The sequence below is a fragment of the Mesoplodon mirus genome (genome assembly GCF_964341445.2).
Source record: "Mesoplodon mirus genome assembly, chromosome: 16".
Lineage (NCBI taxonomy): Eukaryota > Metazoa > Chordata > Mammalia > Artiodactyla > Ziphiidae > Mesoplodon > Mesoplodon mirus.
In genome coordinates, this window is record NC_138992.1 from 72,353,430 (window position 1) to 72,372,350 (window position 18,921).

At 41.1% G+C, this 18,921-nt stretch overlaps 1 protein-coding gene across 2 annotated transcripts in view; it reads left to right on the forward strand.

Moving 5' to 3' along the window:
* Positions 1-18,921, forward strand: part of TOX (thymocyte selection associated high mobility group box) — a 297,711-nt gene that overhangs the window by 263,288 nt on the left and 15,502 nt on the right. For both annotated transcript variants that reach the window (XM_082600804.1, XM_082600803.1), the window contains one exon: positions 11,802-11,882. In XM_082600804.1, the coding sequence (XP_082456930.1) occupies positions 11,802-11,882 (81 nt within the window). The remainder of the gene's footprint in view (positions 1-11,801; positions 11,883-18,921) is intronic.

Below are 18,921 nucleotides of genomic sequence, written 5' to 3' on the forward strand. Positions count from 1 at the left end.
GATTACGTCATTCCTTAATGTTGCCAGTGCGATCATAAAGACAGAAAAAATACCAAAAGTATTTTGAGAGCTGTCCACACCTCTCTTCAGCACTTACTATTTACTCTTTTGTCATCAAAACCCTCTTGGCTTTTTGCTAAATGAGCCTCAAATTTAAGGGTTTCTACCCTTATCCATTCCCTAAAGACCATCAGAATATGTTATTCAATCCCACTTGTACTATATTTCTAGGTTGTATTAAATGGGCCCAGATGCCTGGTTATTTTCTTCTGCTCTTGTGGATTGCCGTGGTGTGATTGAGGACCACACTGCTGGGGGTGGAGGGCCGTGAGACACTTTGTATCTCAGCCATAGGGCGAGTAGCCCAGAATGTCTTAAGGAGGGTGGGAACTGTGGAGAGAAAGAGCTCAGTATGCAGACGTAGCCTGCATACTTCAACAAAGAAGCAATATTGATCCCAGATTTCTAAACCAGGGGCTAGATTGCCATTGTCACCATCTAGAATTTCATGGTCATGAAGGAAAAATTAGACAAGCATTATCATTAAAGTTCAGTTAGTGAAACGATTCAGTAGTTGCAGGTTTAGCTGCTGCAGAATACTTTACGGCATTAATGATGCGTTAGTCTCATTGGATTCTTGACAGAGACTTTTTACCTCTCCTCATCAGGTCCAGGGAAGTATGTAAGAAACAGAACATCTCAAACCTATGTACATCTATAAGGACTATATATTGTATTATCTGTCAACATCTGTAATGTATATCATGTTTTATACTTTGAAGAACACTCTTACATGATTTATCTCATTTGTTCTGCTCAATACTCGTAGATACTTTTTTTTTGGTGTACATTGAACATTTATTACAACTAATTGGTGATGTGATAAGACAGTGCTCACGTGGCCTGAATATTGGTCACAGTCACAACAAAGCTTAATCCAGCCCAGCAGATACAAATGAAAGTGTAAACTGTGAAGACATGTTTAGATACGTAGAAGTATGTATAAAAGTGACATTGAAACAACTGAATATCCTTAAAAAACATAGAGCCCACTAATGCCGTTTTACCTCATTCAACTCACACTTTCATATGAGAGGTGGTATCTGTTTTTATATTTGTGACTTCCAATAACTAGGCAGTGCCATAGAAGGGACGGAAGCTGCCCTAAAGTTTGCTGCACTTCTAAGTGAAGGGAAGCAATAGGGGAGTAAAATAAATTTGGCTGTAACAAGCACCCTGGAAGGAATATTTGTGCTTTAAACAATGACTTATGCAACACTTTGTGAAGAGAGTAAAACATTTTCCGTAAGATGCTGTGATTAAGAATCCCAGGTAAGTCAACATTTCCATTTTATTTGGGGAGGCATCAAAAACAATCCAACTGGGCTTCCCTGGTGGCGCAGTGGTTGAGAGTCCGCCTGCCGATGCAGGGGACGCGGGTTCGTGCCCCGGTCCGGGAGGATCCCACATGCCGCGGAGCGACTGGGCCCGTGAGCCATGGCCGCTGAGCCTGCACGTTGGAGCCTGTGCTCCACAACGGGAGAGGCCACAACAGTGAGAGGCCCGCATACTGCAAAAAAAAAAAAAAAAAAAAAAATATAGACTGCATACCTTGGGAGCTGCTGTTCCACCTGCTGAGCCCACAGCAGGGGTCTTCCTTCCTCACAGATACTTTTATCTGAAGTTTGCAGACTGTGAAATGGGGCCAGATGGTCAAATGCAGTCACTTATTCATTCAACAAATATTTGCTGCATGTTTACTATGTGCCCCAGGCACTGTTCTAGACACTGGGAGTGGAGCAGAGAATAAGGCGGAGTCCCGTTCTGTTGATTGATTTGTGTGACTAGAACTTATCACTAGAACTTATCATTCAACTTAACAATTTTTTTCTCACCAATTCATGGAACCAATTATAGTTGTGATGGTCAAACCAGTTGCTAAGGAGACACAGAGCCCACTCCCCCGGTTCTCTCCAACCCCCCTTTACTGTAAGCCAAAGCTGTCCTTTACAATCTGAAAGCTCTACACATTTTCTTACGTCCTTTTCAAGACTGCCAGCCCCAGGGAAGGGCTTCACAGGAGAGCATAGGCCTACCATGTGGAGCTCTGCTACAAGAGTCGTCTCTGAGGATGAAAAACACACCACGGAAACGTTCTCCTTGCATTCGATTAAAATACTCATCTCACAATTAAGAGGGTGGTTGACATTGTATTTTATGATTCTATTGAAAACCTGATATAGTTGTTTGAGGATTTCAGAGCTGGTTTCTATCCTAACTCAGATCAGTTTGTTCTCACACTCCTAGAGCTGAGGTGTGGTCCCCCGCTGATGCTGGACACTCGTGATGGAATTGTAGAGGGGCTCATTCCTCCACTCACTACAGCTTCACGGATTGAGAAACTGAGTGCACATCCACCAGGAATCCCAACCCCATCCCTGTCCCTGCTCCACCCATGATCCAAGCACCAAGACATACCTCTCTCTCTGCTTTGACAACCCCTGTGTGTAGTCTTGGATAGGGACAAGGCCTCAATACTGTAAGCTCTTTCGAGTGTACTTGTGATGACAAAACATTTTCCTCATTCTCTTTTACTTCCAATTTAATAACTAACCTGTGATGAGTCTGTCTTTGAGCTCTCTCTCTCTCTCTCTTTTTGTTTTTTTTTAAACATTTTGGCTGTACCTCATGGTATGTAGGATCTTAGTTCCCCGACCAGGGATCGAACCCGCCCCCTGTGTGGTGGAAGCATGAAGCCTTAACCACTGGACCGCCAGGGAAGTCGCTGGGTTCTCTCTTAATGGAAATAGTTGGGGGGTTTTTCAAGAATTTGTTTTATATATAAAGGATGAAATTATATAATAGCTGACCCTATTTAACTCATTGGGTATTATAAAGCAATTTCATAATCAAAATGCAGTTGTTTTAAAAAGTTATGCTAAGATTGCTTAGGAAAATATACTAATAGAAATAACTATCTTTGTCTCTTCTAGAAAAGTTAATATTTTAACATTTGAGCACCATTTTCTAAACAAGGTATTGGGAGAAGTTTGAGTCCCTCGAAAATGGTTTGTCCCCATGCCTTATGTTCCTTTGACTTGACAGGGGTTCAGCACAGCTTATCCTTTTCTCTTAAAAGATGATCTTGCTTAATAAAGATAGTGAAACTGCAGAGTATGCCAAAAAGGATGGTTTATGACACATACAGGGTGCAAGTCCATCCCAGGGACAAGCAGAGAGAGGGTCCAATGAATGAAATCAGACGCCACGCTTACAAAAGGGAGCATATTGCATCTGACGGGGCTGCTGGGACACCACGTGGCAGCCCCTGTCTAACAGTTTGCAGGAATGGCCAGCGAAGCGTGCATGCCCACCTAGGACGCACGTTTGGGCATCAAGAGAATGCCAGCAAAATATCCTGAAGTGTTAGCGTGGTGTGTTACCACCTGTTCTTTCCCTTTATGTTGACTCATTGTGCCAACATAATATAATATCTCTATTTCAAGCTTAAATTAATTGTATTTTACTCTCGTTTAATATTCAGATTGGGGAGCACATGCTATGTATTTTGAAAGGAATGTTGCTGAAGCCGATTAGAGGCAGACCATTAAACTTCAAAATTTAGGACAAATGTGCATGTTTCAGAACAGCCTCACGTGTTGCTGTTGGCATTGTGTAGGCAGCTGGTTCAAGTAGAAAGCTAGGATTCCATGCACCACGATTGTTCAAAAATCCCGTTGTCATAATAGCCCCCAATTATGAACAGCTACAAATATAAACACGAACTGGAGAAAATGGACAACATTATTGAGGACTTATTAGGGGCTCAGAAAATTACAATACTTAAGGAAAAACAGCTATTAGTGAGATTACAATCGAATGTTTACTTGCCAGCCAGAGGGAACAGGACTAATAGGGCTGCTGTATGTTTGTGTCACATGCTTCCTCATTGTGGAGTTTAGGCGGGGCTAAGAAGCCATGCAGGTGGGCAGACCTTTATTTTCAGAAGCCATGATAAGGGAGAAACTATATGTACTTTGATTCTTATGAAGAATCTCTCAAAGAAGAAAACTCAGAAGGAAGCTGAAAGCAGTGCTAAAAATCCTCCAGGAACACAAAACCTCTTGTATGAATCATTCCTACCAAAGCCACTGAACAAACTTCACATGTCAGAGATCTCTCCGTTTTAATACTTTGGAAGATGGTGCTGAATCTGGAATGGGAGCAGGATTGTGTTTGGGATTCCAACTGGAGGTTTTAAATGCTAATGAATCCTAAGACAGTAGACAGCCCGGTTCAGAGCCATAGTAAGTTGTTTAAAAAAGGCACCAGATGGAGAGAGGGAAATAAAACATAAGCGTGGCTGTGATGTTGGTCTTTGCTACGTATCCTTCACTGACTGGAACCTACAGAGAAAGAAAAATAATAACAAGATAATGCCCTTTGTATTAGACTCCTTGGAGTTTCAGCAACCCTCAGCATCTTTTTTTGTGAAAGTCCAGCTAGATTTCCTGTCTCTCCCCGTTATTTCTGAATTCTGTGACTGGTCATCCCAGTCTGGGATCTGAGTTCACAGTTAACGGAGAGGAAATCAAACCCCACTAAATTAAAGAGCTCGTCCAGCTTTGAAGCAGAAGAGATTGGTCCAAAGAGCTGTAAAGTGTTCTTGGGTCCTTTTTAGCCATGGAAAGTCAGCTCTTAAGTGGGAAAGGAAAGTCACCTTAAATCAGAACCAGATGTAAATTACTAAGTGAACCTTAAGTTCCTAATTGGAGACACAGTTGGGCTGTAATACATTTAGCAAATTACAAACAAAATGTTCTTGTTTACATTACATTAAATGGCTTTAGAGCTTCAGCCAAAGAGCTAAATAAACATGCTGTTAGGCTAAAAATGGAGTGGAAGGCCTGTTCAGAGTTTGGTGTGTTCAGGAGAAACCACAGCCCACGGTGCCCAGAGAGCCTATTTTTGTAAATGCTAGCCCTGTTGTGGGAGCAGAGAGTGGATTTACCTCGAGATCCAGAGCCTAATGAGCAGATATCACTTGCAGGGAAACTGTTTGAATATTGTAACATATGCCTTCTTTCAGGATGCATAATTCATATCCAAGGATATTAGCCATAGCAGGTCAGCTCAATAGCAACACCTCATTATTTTATCCCTCAGTATTTACTCCTATGTTTGACGCCTTATGAAATGACTGTTAATGTGTTTATATAAGGGCAGATCTGACACAAGTGGGAAGAATGTAATTTCCTGCTCATTCTTTCCTGCTGCTGTGTCCTCTTCCCCTGGTAGAAGTGGCAAGTGTAAATAGTTAATTTGCTTCAATTATGAGCCTGTCCTGCTAAATTAGAAGCAGCAGGGATATGAAGAGCCAGAATTATACTTAGGAGGCAGCTGACAAATCCTCTGAGCCCACGGAATCAAATCATTTACTCCTCACTGGTGCTTAAACACCCACTACAGATATGCTGCCGGGATTTTTCCCCCCGCCCCATGTCTTATGATAAAATGTGGATTTTATGTCAACAGCACTTCAGGTTAACTAAAATCCTATTGCACTGTCACATTCACACATGTGTTTATCTTGGCCAGTTCCATATAAACACTATGCATTTTCCCCAATTTTTTTTTTTTTTTTTTTTGAGGTACGCGGGCCTCTCACTGTCGTGGCCTCTCCCGTTGCGGAGCACAGGCTCCGGACGCGCAGGCTCAGCGGCCATGGCTCACGGGCCCAGCCGCTCCGTGGCATGTGGGATCCTCCCGGACCAGGGCACGAACCCGTGTCCCCTGCATCGGCAGGCGGACTCTCAACCACTGTGCCACCAGGGAAGCCCTTCCCCAATTTTTTTTAAACTAGGAGTAAAGGATATATAAAATAATTGTTCATTTGAAAACTGTAGAATGTAAGAAAAATTTATATTTGTAAAAACTTAAAACAGCAGTTAGAAATATTACATGCAGTGGTGAGCATATTTTACCTCTAAAACACAGGTAAGTATAAATACGTATAATTATTGGTACATAAATGGGATTATGGCATGCCTTCATGGGTATAAATACACGTAGAAATATTCCACGCTCATACACAGAGGGAGCAGACATTCCACTTGAAAGGTTCCATGGCATCAGCAGGGAGAGAATTTGAATATAATACTCAAGTCTGCTGTGCTTTATGTATTCTTGGTAAACATGTTTGGGGTGGGCTGGTTGTCTGTCTGTATATCAAATCTTCTACTTCTATTGATGCCCACTCTAATTCAGAAGATGCAATCGGTATTTTACCATGAACCCCCATGCCCATGCTGACTCATGGAAGGAGAAACCTGAGACTAGGGATTATACACTGGATCACAGGTATTTCCTGAGCACCTACTATGTACCAAGCTCTGCCCTGCCTGCTGGGGCTTCTGCTGTAGACAAAAAGATGACAGGCCCTGCAGTTGGGGGTCTAAGAGGGGCATCAATGGGAGATCTTATGCAGCCAGGAGGAGCCATTGCATGAACAAAAATGCAAAGATGGATCTTAGGTACTTACATATATATGTATAATATGTATATGTGTTGGGGGGGGTTGTCTGCATTTCTTGTGTGCCTGACACAAACAATGCACACAATAGAGGCCTATTTTTGATGCCTCTTTTTGGTTCTGTAGCTTCAGTTCCTCACACCATGAAGGCACATAATAGATACTCAATATATTGTTAAGCATAATCAAACGACATTATACTCGCCCCGGTCATCCTCATTTACTGAATCTACAGATATATTTTGCAGCCATTTTTTCAGATGAGGAGCTTGCTTCTTTATCCCTACCATTCCAAAAACAGGTTACACCATTTTTGTGTAGACTATTTGTATGCATCTGATGGATCCCAAAAAGAATCCATAGCAAGATTTTTGACACATTGTATAATATTTTCAATGCTCTGAATACTACTTTATAAAGTTCTCTCAGTTCTGGAATGCCTAAGAAAATGCTGAGCAAGTTACACAAATGGAAATTTAACTGCATTTAAGGACTAAGTTCTGTATAAAACACTTGCTCTAATTATCCTAAATAATAACAGCATTCAAAGACGCTGCAGACATTAATTTCTCAAGTACTGTGTATGACAGGGAATTGTGATTAAATTATTATTTCTTATATAACTGTATTTCTAAGCATTTTCTATAAATATGAACTTATACTGGGGGGGAAAAACTGCATTTGAAGTTAACGAAAAAGAAAAGCACCTTTTAGTTTTTTGTTTGTTTGTTTTTTGTGGTACGTGGGCCTCTCACTGTTGTGGCCTCTCCCGTTGCGGAGCACAGGCTCTGGACGTACAGGCCCAGTGGCCATGGCTCACAGGCCCAGCTGCTCCGCGGCACGTGGGATCCTCCTGGACCGGGGCACGAACCTGTGTCCCCTGCATCGGCAGGTGGACTCTCAACCACTGCGCCACCAGGGAAGCCCGCGCCTTTTAGTTTTATAGTGTTTGATTAAAATCCAGAATTGGAAGAATTATGTTTTTTCTTATTATTACTGTGAAGAGTTGAAATAAACTACAATTAGAGATTAACTAAGGGCTGGAGCCGAAAAGAGGGAAGGAAGAAGGAACTAAATGGTGTTTATAAGATTTTACTTTTTTGTATAAGTTAGATGGATTGTTTGGGAAAGGAGCAGAAAGTGGAAAAAGCAAAATGACAGGTTGTATTAGAATTTTTTCTGTTTGTGTGCATCATATTCACTGATACTGAACTGCTGCTTTTAATTAGAGATTATTAGCCTATAAGACATATATATTACACATGCTGGAACGTAGAGCATTTAAAAAATGATTCACAGAATCACTAGATTACATGAACAGAATCTGGATTCTCTAGAATTGCTATTTGATGTATGTTTTAGTTTAGCCATTATATATGTTTTAGTTTAGCCATTATATATGTTTTAGTTTAACCACTGAGATGCGATCCTTGGATAGGATATGGTAGCTTTCTTAGAATAACAAACCACAGCAAATAACTAAGTTAGGACGGGATGAATTCAAAAGTGTTTGGATGAGCTGGGGAAAATGATGAATGATGTATTATGATTTTTAAATCCTCATCTGGCCAACTTTGCACTTTATTTCAAACAGCTGTAGACCATTTGGAAGCCATTTTGTAGTTCAACTGAGTACTAATATTTACTGTGTGAATCACGTTTCTTTAAAATATTTGTCTTTCCCTGAGAGAGAGAGACCATTTCTTTCCCAAACCTAACTTTGATATAAATCAGACCTATCCTCCTAGATTAGAAGGTTTGATCGTTGCAGTGGGCTGTTCATTGCCAAATTCAGTCAGCGTCATCTTTGGTTTCAGCAGGCAGAATACTTCTCCATCCATAAATAGAGCTTTGAAACGTTTTTGAGGATCTTTTTACTGATGATTTTTAAATATCTGTTCTGAAGTAGGAAGTTAAGTATGTGGAATTCTTACATGTTTTTTTTATCATTCACGCATACATTTGAGGTCTTTCTTCAGACATTCCCATCAAATATAGAATTCAGAAAGCATCCCTGTGCAATTTTAGAAGGTAGCATCATAGAGACATACAGGGTGAATAATATTTGAGCCATTAGCTAGTTCTCAAAGGTGGAGGTTCAAAATGACTATTGGGGAGACGGCCTCAGACGTTAATTCTGACCTAGGGTACCGCCCCCTTTAAACACAATTACAGAAATATACCTCCTGCAGTTACCACCCTTTGCATCCCCCCTCTGAACACCTGCGTCTATTCAGGAAAGAGCGGACCCATCAATCCGTGTAGTGTCACGTGATGAGTTTACCCTTTCCTAAAGCGGTATTTAGGCGCTTGTACAATGATCTCACATAGCCCATCATGAGTAGCCAATAGGGAGCCATTTGGAGGAAACAGGGCACTCTGAATGCTGGTCAGGTATCCTGTAACAACATCGATCTCCCAGTGAAACCAGGGGGCACACATTCAGCCTAAAACACGTTGAGTTGCCACCTTTCTCCCATGGTTGTTAATCAACAAATTTCAGGGGAATTAACACCTTGTGGGACATTAACCCCTGGGGGCCCCACCATAGTAACACTGTTGCTTTTTCAATAGAAACCAAATGCAAGAAAGAGGGTAGATGTTACAATCTGGCCACCTGGCAACACCATCTTATCTGTGCCACTTAGAAAATGATGCTTTGGGGCTTCCCTGGTGGTGCAGTGGTTGAGAGTCTGCCTGCCAATGCAGGGGACATGGGTTCGAGCCCTGGTCTGGGAAGATCCCACATGCCGCGGAGCGGCTAGCCCCGTGAGCCACAATTACTGAGCCTGCGCATCTGGAGCCTGTGCTCCGCAACAGGAGAGGCCGCGATAATGAGAGGCCCGCGCACCGCGATGAGGAGTGGCCCCCACTTGCCACAACTAGAGAAAGCCCTCGCACAGAAACGAAGACCCAACACGGCCATAAATAAATAAATAAAATTAAAAAAAAAAAAAAAAGAAAATGATGCTTTGGGCAATGCTATGGACCCAAGTGTGTAATATTTGCCTTTGGAAGCTAAATGAACCCTAGTTAGCTGCCCAGGGGGTCACTTAGAGTAGCATATGAATAAAATACATGATAGAAATGCTTCTAATATACAAAAGCATACTACCATCAAAGATATTTTTGCTAAATATTTGCTTCAGAGTCCTGAACAGGATTTCTGTCTGTGTGGGAGAAAAACCCTCTCCAAACAGTTTTAAGGTATTAAAAGTAAATGTAAACATTTTCAGTGTAAGGTCATTAATTTTAAATTATGTCTCGGAGAAGAGATTGGAGGGAGAAAGAACTACAAACAGAAATCTGTCTTTGGAGAACGAAATAAATCAATAAAAAGCAGGAGGGCTCTGTGTTTCTGATTGTGGCTGACCAAAGCATATAATATACATGAATCATACTGTTCAAAGACATTCGCTGTAATCTAGTGTTTATTTGCTTTCATGTTTGAATGTCTAAAAAAGGATTTGAATTCTATTTCCAATAATTAGCTCCATAAATTAAGAGTTCTCTTGTAATTGAACCAAAGGATTAATTTGGCTTTTTACTAAAAAATTTCTTTTAAGTTTCTTTAGTTCCATATATTGTAAAGATGACACAATGATTGTATGATACTGTTGCACAAATTCTTAATCGCCTTATTATAATTGCCTTTAATATACCAAAATGCCAAATATAAAAGACTAGGCTGGGGCTTCCCTGGTGGCACAGTGGTTGAGAGTCCGCCTGCCGATGCAGGGGACACGGGTTCGTGCCCCGGTCTGGGAGGATCCCACATGCCACGGAGCCTGCGCGTCCAGAGCCTGTGCTCCGCAACGGGAGAGGCCACAGCAGTGAGAGGCCCGCGTACTGCAAAAAAAAAAAAAAAAGACTAGGCTGAAGAGCTCCTTAAATTAGCACTTTCATTTCATAGGGTCCTTTATAATTCTGCTGACAAGGTTACTCATTTGTTTACCTTAGGTGTTCTGCTTTAATTAAAATATTCATAAGTAAGTAAGATTTCTCACACCTTGAATTTCACAGCTGGGGGCTGGGCTCAGCAAACCACCTTCCACATCAGAAACCATAAACTGACCTCTGCTGCCAACTTTGGCAGATACTTGGTCTTTAGACATAATTTATATTTAACTATTTTGACTAATTCCAAAGCCACTTTTCACACTGAGCTGTGTCTGGTTTTGAGCTCAGCATTACAAAATACTAGCCAAGCAACCCTCATTCCCTGCTGTAAAATTCAAGATGTGGGAAATTTAAACTAGTCATATCGATGAAAATACATCCAATGGTGAAAAATATTTTATTCTTTAGGGGTGATTTCAAAAGATTGACAAAAACAGACTCTAAAGCCTTGAAAGAATGAGCTTAATGGTAGCAGACAACCGTGTGTATTCACTTTGCTAATCTTTCATTTTTGACTCTAATGACTTTTTTTCTGTTTAACTTAGCAATGTGACCTTTAGCCTACCAGCAAGTCATTTTTTGGTACTTTTGCTCACTTTAGGATGATTTTACTTGTATTTGCAAAATGATCCCCTATGAAAAATGAAAAGCTCTGTAAACTGAAATTCAATTCTGAACATTTTTACCTTTTCACACTGAGGCTTCCACACACTCATGCCATCCAGTGTTTTTGTTGGAAAGGGCATGACCACAGCAGACTGCACGGCACACACGCATTCCTCGGCCACTCAGCGTCCCCAGCCCACTTCCAAATGTGACTTTGACTGCGATTGCCAGCTCCTGAGTCTTTGAAAATAGAACTTCAAGACACAGAATTTTAAAATAGTGATGAACCTGCAAACTCCATAACATATTGAACATAACTGATCATCTTTTAATTCTGTCCTTGTTTTTATATTTAGCAAGGAGAATATATATCAGGATTTGAATGCACTGTAGAATTATCTGCCCATTATGTAAATATGAATGACTTCTTTATTCACATGTAGTTTCTTTCCCCAGGAACCTTCATCAATAGTATCTTTCTAAGCCAACTACCTCCACTGTCAAAGTACCCCAGATAAATCTGTACATATGCTTTATGGAAAATGGAAAATTTTACTATAGTTAATCTTTTTCTTATCTAATCTCTTGCCATACTTCTTAAAAACTTGTTTCAGTAAGAAAACACGATCTTTGGGGAGATGTATGTTATTATGTGTGTGTGTGTGTGTGTGTGTGTGAACACACACAGTTATCATTCTGCACTGTACTTCTCTGGAAACAAAAGCAGATGCACTTTCTAATTTCAGACTCTCTGTTGTTACAGGTTTATAAAAAGAAAACAGAGGCTGCAAAGAAGGAGTACCTGAAGCAACTAGCAGCATACAGAGCCAGCCTGGTATCCAAGGTAACATGCAACCATGTGGTATTGGGATGGATTGTGGCCATCTCATTGCAGACTCTGATGGTCATGTGAAAGCATAAAAGATTACTTTAGCATTTCTGCACAGTCTCCTTTGCTGAAGAAGAAAAGGTAAATCCTAAACAAAGCTATATGTTATGAAAATATTTGTTCATACCTAGAGGACCAGAACAACATCCTCTGGTGTCATTCCATCCATCCTTTTGTGTACTATTGCCCACCTGTGGATTACTGATTTTGTGGGTTAGTCACAGTGCATTCTTAATCCCTAACCAACTTTCTGTTTCACCATGTTCCACGCTTAAATTGCCCTCCACCCTGACCCCATCCCATTGGTCTTTGCTGAGGAGATGCCAACTGTCTTTAATCCTAGCCTCATTACAACAACATCAGAATGTAAGCCTACCAAAACAAACGAACAAATGAAAAAAATGCATCATTTCCTTTGAAAATGAAAACACCACTAAAATAGTTTATGCTTTAGAATATCTCAAATACGAGCCCTTGCTGGTATAAAGACTCAAGAGTTAACTCTGTTTGGTGTTGGATTATTAAAGCTGTATTTCCTTTTATAGATTTCTCAGGCAGGTAACCTCAGAGACAGGGCTGAAGCTGTGAGCACAGGACACTGTGGCATCTTAAGTCCAGATGTGACTGGTACCCAGCTCAGTGCGGGTGGGGCTCTGGACTTCATTCCATTCACCCATGAAAATACTTTCTATTTTATCCACAAATATCCACTCCCATTCCAACAACTCTAAAGTAATTATATAAGTTAGTTTTTCTTGGGGAAAACATATACTGAATATATGATACAGAGAAGAAAAAGGAGCACAAAATACAAATGCATAAGAAATTTCGGTTCACTGTTGGTCTAATGCAACTTTGCATTCCACTTCTAAGGTATGACATTGTGGGAAAACTTAATATTTATTATTTAACCTTAAAATTCCTAGCTCATCTGTACTAACTCACTATGGATCTCACACTTTCTAATTTTTCTAACTTCTTTTGAAGCTGTTTATATTTTCTGCTGATACCGTCACACATTTCTGTATATTTATAGAATTCACAGCATGTATGTAAAATTATAGCAAAAAAACAAGGTGCAAAATATTAGATCCATCCAACAATTGGGTTGTATAGTTACTTGGTATTATTCAGATTAATATGCCCAAGATGTAAGGGGCATATGAATTCTTCTTATTTCATCCAAGATAAGTTTCTTCTTGAGCAGTTTAAATAGAAGTTTTAGTCAGAACATTTTACATATGAGAAAATCAATACATGAAGTGTCAATCCCAATACAAAGCGCTCTGTTTAATGTTATGCAGATTGCCAGAATGCTATAATACTGACTAAGCTTTACTTTCAAAACAAGTGTCCTCAGATTTGCTCTTAGCTGCAACTTTTCTTACTATTCATTCTCAGAGTTGCAACCCTCAGTATACGGCAATTTGTATAAATGCTGCGAATTGCCATTTCTACATTTAAAAAAAACCAAGCACTTTCTTTATAGCTTACTCTGACGTTTTTCTTCTCTTTGGCAGCAGGGATTTTGCTGGAGCTGTTGAATGTCTATTTATGTACAACTATCTATTGTATGTATACAGAATGAAGCATAGTTATAAACACCCTCTCCAGGTTAGCAAAATGGTCTTCTGATGTTGTATGTGAATGGGATATTTGCAGTATAACCTTGCAGACACGTGCAGCAAATTTACCAGCCTATCCGCTGATTGCACACAGAAACATATATAAAAATCCATTGCTTTTCCATTTAAAATTATCACAAGGAAAATAGCAGCCATTCATGTTTACACATATATTTTTCTGTTATACTTTTTTTAGTATGTTATAAATTATTTCCCTATTCTGAAAGATCTAAAGGTGCAATCATAGGGGCTTCCCTGGTGGCGCAGTGGTTGAGAATCTGCCTGCTGATGCAGGGGACACGGGTTCGAGCCCTGGTCTGGGAGGATTCCACATGCCGCGGAGCGACTGGGCCCGTGAGCCACGACTACTGAGCCTGCGCGTCTGGAGCCTGTGCTCCGCAACAAGAGACCGCGATAGTGAGAGGCCCGTGCACCGCGATGAAGAGTGGCCCCCGCTTGCCACAACTAGAGAAAGCCCTCGCACAGAAACGAAGACACAACACAGCAAAAATAAATTAATTAATTAATAAAAACTCCTACCCCCAACATCTTCTTAAAAAAAAAAAAAAAAAAAGGTGCAATCATAAATGCTACATGGTAATAACAGTCACCAATCCAGGCAACCACAATGTGACAGCCGAGCTCCATCTTCTCCATTCACTCGTTCATGTGTTCATTTGGTGAATTTCCCTGGGCATGTGATCTGTGCCGAGCACTGGGCCAGGCTTGGAGGACGCAGTGGAGTACTGGCAGGTGTGTCCTCTGCACTTAAAGAACTTTCTCTTCAATCCGGGGAGACCACTAGTGAAAGCATAAGTTAATGAATGACCAAGATCTTTGTGAATCGAAGCCTTCTGGGAAATCAAGGAAGGCATCTGATAGGGTGGTCTGCTGACTCCTCTTTAAAGATATGACCCTGGAGCTGAGAGCAAAGAAAGACAGGAGCTTGCAGGACCCAGGGAGCCTGGGACAGAGCTAACCAGGCAGTGCAGCAAATGCAGGCTCGGGGGACAAAAATACCTCCTTGGATGGAGAAATGGTCAGTGTGGCTGGAGCTGAGCCAACAGGGGAGTGTGGTTTGAGATGAAGCTGGGAAGATGGGCAGCGGCCAAGTCACGAAGGCCTTGCAGGACGGGGAAAGGAACTGGGTTTAATTTTCTGTACAAAGGGACGCCACTGAATGGGTTCCAGTAGGGGGATGGCGTGATCAGATTTATATTTTAAAAGATAACTTTATGTGAATGACTTCCCTCACTCCCCATACCTTACCCCTCAAAGTAGGCTTGATTGTCAGCATTTCACTGAAGAGGAAAAGTATCACATAGGCAACAAGTGCCCAAGCCCTGTGTTGACCTCCCACTCCCTCAGTCCTTGTGCTGGGCCGTGCTGTCCCCAGGTCCTGACAGGGCGCTCGACCTGCTTCCCTAATCCCCTGCCCCAGAAGTCAGGATGGAGCATCGACCTTCTCTCTTCTAAGCCCACTTAAAGTAGTTTATTTACAATATTGTGTTAGTTTCAGGTGTATAGCAAAGTGATTCAGTTGTATATATTTGTCAGATTACTTTCTATTATAGGTTATCACAAGATAGTAAATGTAGTTCCCTGTTCTACATGGCAGATCCTTGCTGCTTATCTATTTTATGTATAGTAGTTTGTATCTGTTATTCCCATACTCCTAATTTATCCCCCTGGCCCCCGCTTTCTTTCCCCTTTCCCCAAAGTTTGTTTTCTATGTCTGTGAGTCTGTTTCTGTTTTATATATATTAGATTCATTTTATTATTTTTAGATTCCACTTACAAGTGATATCATTTAGTATTTGTCTTTCTCTAACTGATTCCACTTAGTATGACAATCTCTAGGTCCATCCATGTTGCTGCAAATGGCAGTATTTCATTCTTTTTATGGCTGAGTAATATTCCATGATATATACATATATATATATATATATATGTATATATATACCACATCTTCTTAAACCAGTCATCTGTTGATGGGCATTTGGGTTGTTTCCATGTCTTGGCTTTTGTAAACAGTGCTGCTGTGAACATTGGGGTGCATGTATCTTTTTTAGTTAGAGTTTTCATCTTTTCCACATATATGCCCAGGAGTGGGATTGCTGAATTGTATGGTAGCTCTATTTTTAGTTTTTTAAGGAACTTCCCTATTGTTTACCATGATGGCTGCACCGATTTACATTCCCACCAACAGTGTAGGAAGGTTCCCTTTTCTTCACACCCTCTCTAGCATTTGTTATTTGTAGACTTTTTGATGATGGCCATTCTGACCCATGTGAGGTGATACCTCATTGTAGTTTTGATTTGCGTTTCTCTAATAATTAGCCATGTTGAGCATCTTTTCATGTGCCTCTTGGCCATCTGTATGTCTTCTTCGGAGAAATGTCTATTTAGGTCTTCTGCCCATTTTTTGACTGGATTGTTTGGTTTTTTGATATTGCATTGTATGAGCTGTTTGTGTATTTTGGAGATTAACCCCTTGTTGGTTTCATCATTTGCAAACATTTTCTCCCATTCCACAGTTTGTCTTTTTGTTTTGTTGATGGTTTCCTAAGGTCACTTTTGTCAGTGAAATACTGTATTAGCCAAAGCTCTGTGTCCGGTTCCCTAAGTTCTCACTGGCAATTTTGATTTACTCCTCCAGAGCTACGTATTTTGGTACCAGTTTTCTATGCAAATGTGTTTCATCCAATAAGGCCTTGTATCCCTGGGCCAACAGCTCTTGCCCTCGCTAAAGTGTAACCACGTCAAGTCGGCTACTTCTCACTGCTTCCACTCCAGGCCCTAGTCTGCATCCCAGCCAGAGCTGCACAGCACCTTTTCCACATCAGGCACAGGACTTGGTGCTGAGAGCCCAAAGATGAGCACAACAGATCAGAGTGTTTCGTGATACTTGAGAGGTTTGAAACTGTACTCTAAAAGTAACTGCTTCTCACTACTCTAAGATTAGCTGTTTCTTACAGAACATAAACAAGAAATAGAAGCAGCCAGTGAATATTGGCTCCATCCAAGAGACTGAGTCATAGGATTAACAATGCACCTCTCCTTTCAATTACATTTTAGCTTAAATGAATTATATACCATCTAACCCGGCATATTAATTAACATGACTTCAGACCCGAGTAAAATTGAAATGAACCCAAAATAAAAAAGCTCAGTCATAGTAGAATATTCTAACCTTTGTACTTGAAAATGACAATACAGACACACTCTCAGCTGGACACCGAATTTTTTTCAGTAACAAGACAAATACAAATGGCACCTTGCCATCGAGTAGCTTCTGTGTGTCCCACGCTGTGCTTGGCATTTTACATATATTTCTACTCATCATCACAATAACCCTACAAAGTGAGATTTAGCCCTATTTTCTAGACAGTCTCTAGGCAGAGAGACAAAGTGACTTGGAGAGTCTAAGAGAGGAAGGAGAGGCTGGTGGTAGCAGAGGGAGAACTCACAGTCCTCGCTCTCCGGTTCCAAAGCTTGTAGGCTTCTCTCTACCCTGGGTGACTGTCGGTTTTTATATCTTTAGCACTACGGCCTCTTCTTATCCTCAGTAAAATTCTGTGCCAACTCTTACGTGTTAGACAGCCAAGAGTCAAGGTGTTCTCGTTTAAATGAGGCTGGGGATGAGGGTAGAAGCCTGCCCCTCCCTTCCACCAGAGGCCGGCCCGAGACCCTCAGAGGATGCTGGGACCTGCGGAATATTTAGGAAGCCTTGTTCTGTGCCTTGCTGTTCAGCTGTGCACGTGCTTTACCTAGTCACGTGGAGCCAGTGACAGACCCACCCAGGGTTAGATCCGCTCGGTGACAGACCCGCCCCGCACAGCCCCTCTGTCGTGGAAACACACGCGCAGTGAAGGACACGGGAAAGGGAGCACTGGCAGCTGCAAACACAGCCCGGGTAAGACCTGGAAAAACTAACCTGTTCAGTTTTAGACTCTATGATTTAAAGAGGGAAGTTGGAGAGATTGCAGAGGAAAGAGTCATAAAGCAACTGAAAAGGGAGGGCAGGAGATAGTAGCAGAGAAGAGTGGATTTGACATTTCTAAGCCTGAAAAACACAGGTGTGGGCCTGTTCACCCCATGATGGGTGTCAGGCATGGGCATTGGTTCCTTGTGCTCCGTTTTCTCTGAATCCAGAACAAGAATGGAGACACCATGTTACCCTAGAGGAATTTAATCTGAACAGGGAGCATTACCAAACTCTTGGATTATTTAGGCAAACAGTTTCTTTCCATTGAGAAATTTAAAAGTGGGAAGCAAAGGTTTATAAATAAGGTTTGGAGAATATCTTGAAGGCATCTTCAGCACCTGTGCTTCCCCAGGCACCAAGGGAAGCATTAAAAACCTTTAACGCACCACCAGTGTCACTCGAAACGAGTCCTCGGGTCAGAAACGTCCCCACGCCCTCGGGGCGGCTCCATCTGGGTTCACGTTCCAGGTTTCTCACTTCCTAACTGCTTGCTTTTATGCACGTTATTCAGCTATTTAAAGTCTCAATTTTCTAATGTGTTAAACAGAGACGATAATAGGACCTACATCATTAGGTTTCCATTAAAATAAAATAGGAAACTCTATATAAACTGCATGATTCAGGATCTTGAACACAGGAGAGCACTGAATACCAGCAATTATTATTACTATCAATTTTATGATTAACGTTATTGATAGGTGCACAAAGAACTAGGAGAGCTTTGTATATGATTCGCGATATAGCTGGATCACATTCTCAATGTCTGCAAGGCTGCTTTGATACAAAGAAACTTTTAAAGTGGCATTAAAACAAGAAAAACTTGCTTCATACATATATTCTTTTATAAAGATAAAAAATGATCTAGACATTTAAAACAATCGCCTACACGGGTTCCTTAATTGAAATGTCTTTATGAGCCTTTAGTTGAGGGAGCCTACGAATAGTTTGAGGGTCAAGACAATATGCCATTGTGGAGCCTACGGTTTCTGAGCTGGAGCGGTTTTACATGCTATTTCAGATCATTTTGGGTTGGACTGTTAGGTAACCTTAAGGAAATACAGTTTTTCCATAGACTCAGGAATTCCTAGACACGAGCCTAAATTATGTTGAAAGCAATGTATAACTTTAAAGCAACGGGGGGAACTAGCTTTATCTTACCGCATAGACCAGAATTCATATTCCCAAAATGAGTGTTGCATTCAAAGGACTCACCTTGGGCGGCTACAAACTTACTTTATTATTGCCCCAGAGTTCAGAAGGCTTTGGCAGCTCCTCTTTTAGAACCGCACTCCGCAAAAGTTTATGAGCCACCTTAGCAAGTCAACACTGTCACATGGTTTTCACACCTCATTCTTTTCCCCAAACATCACCCATATACATC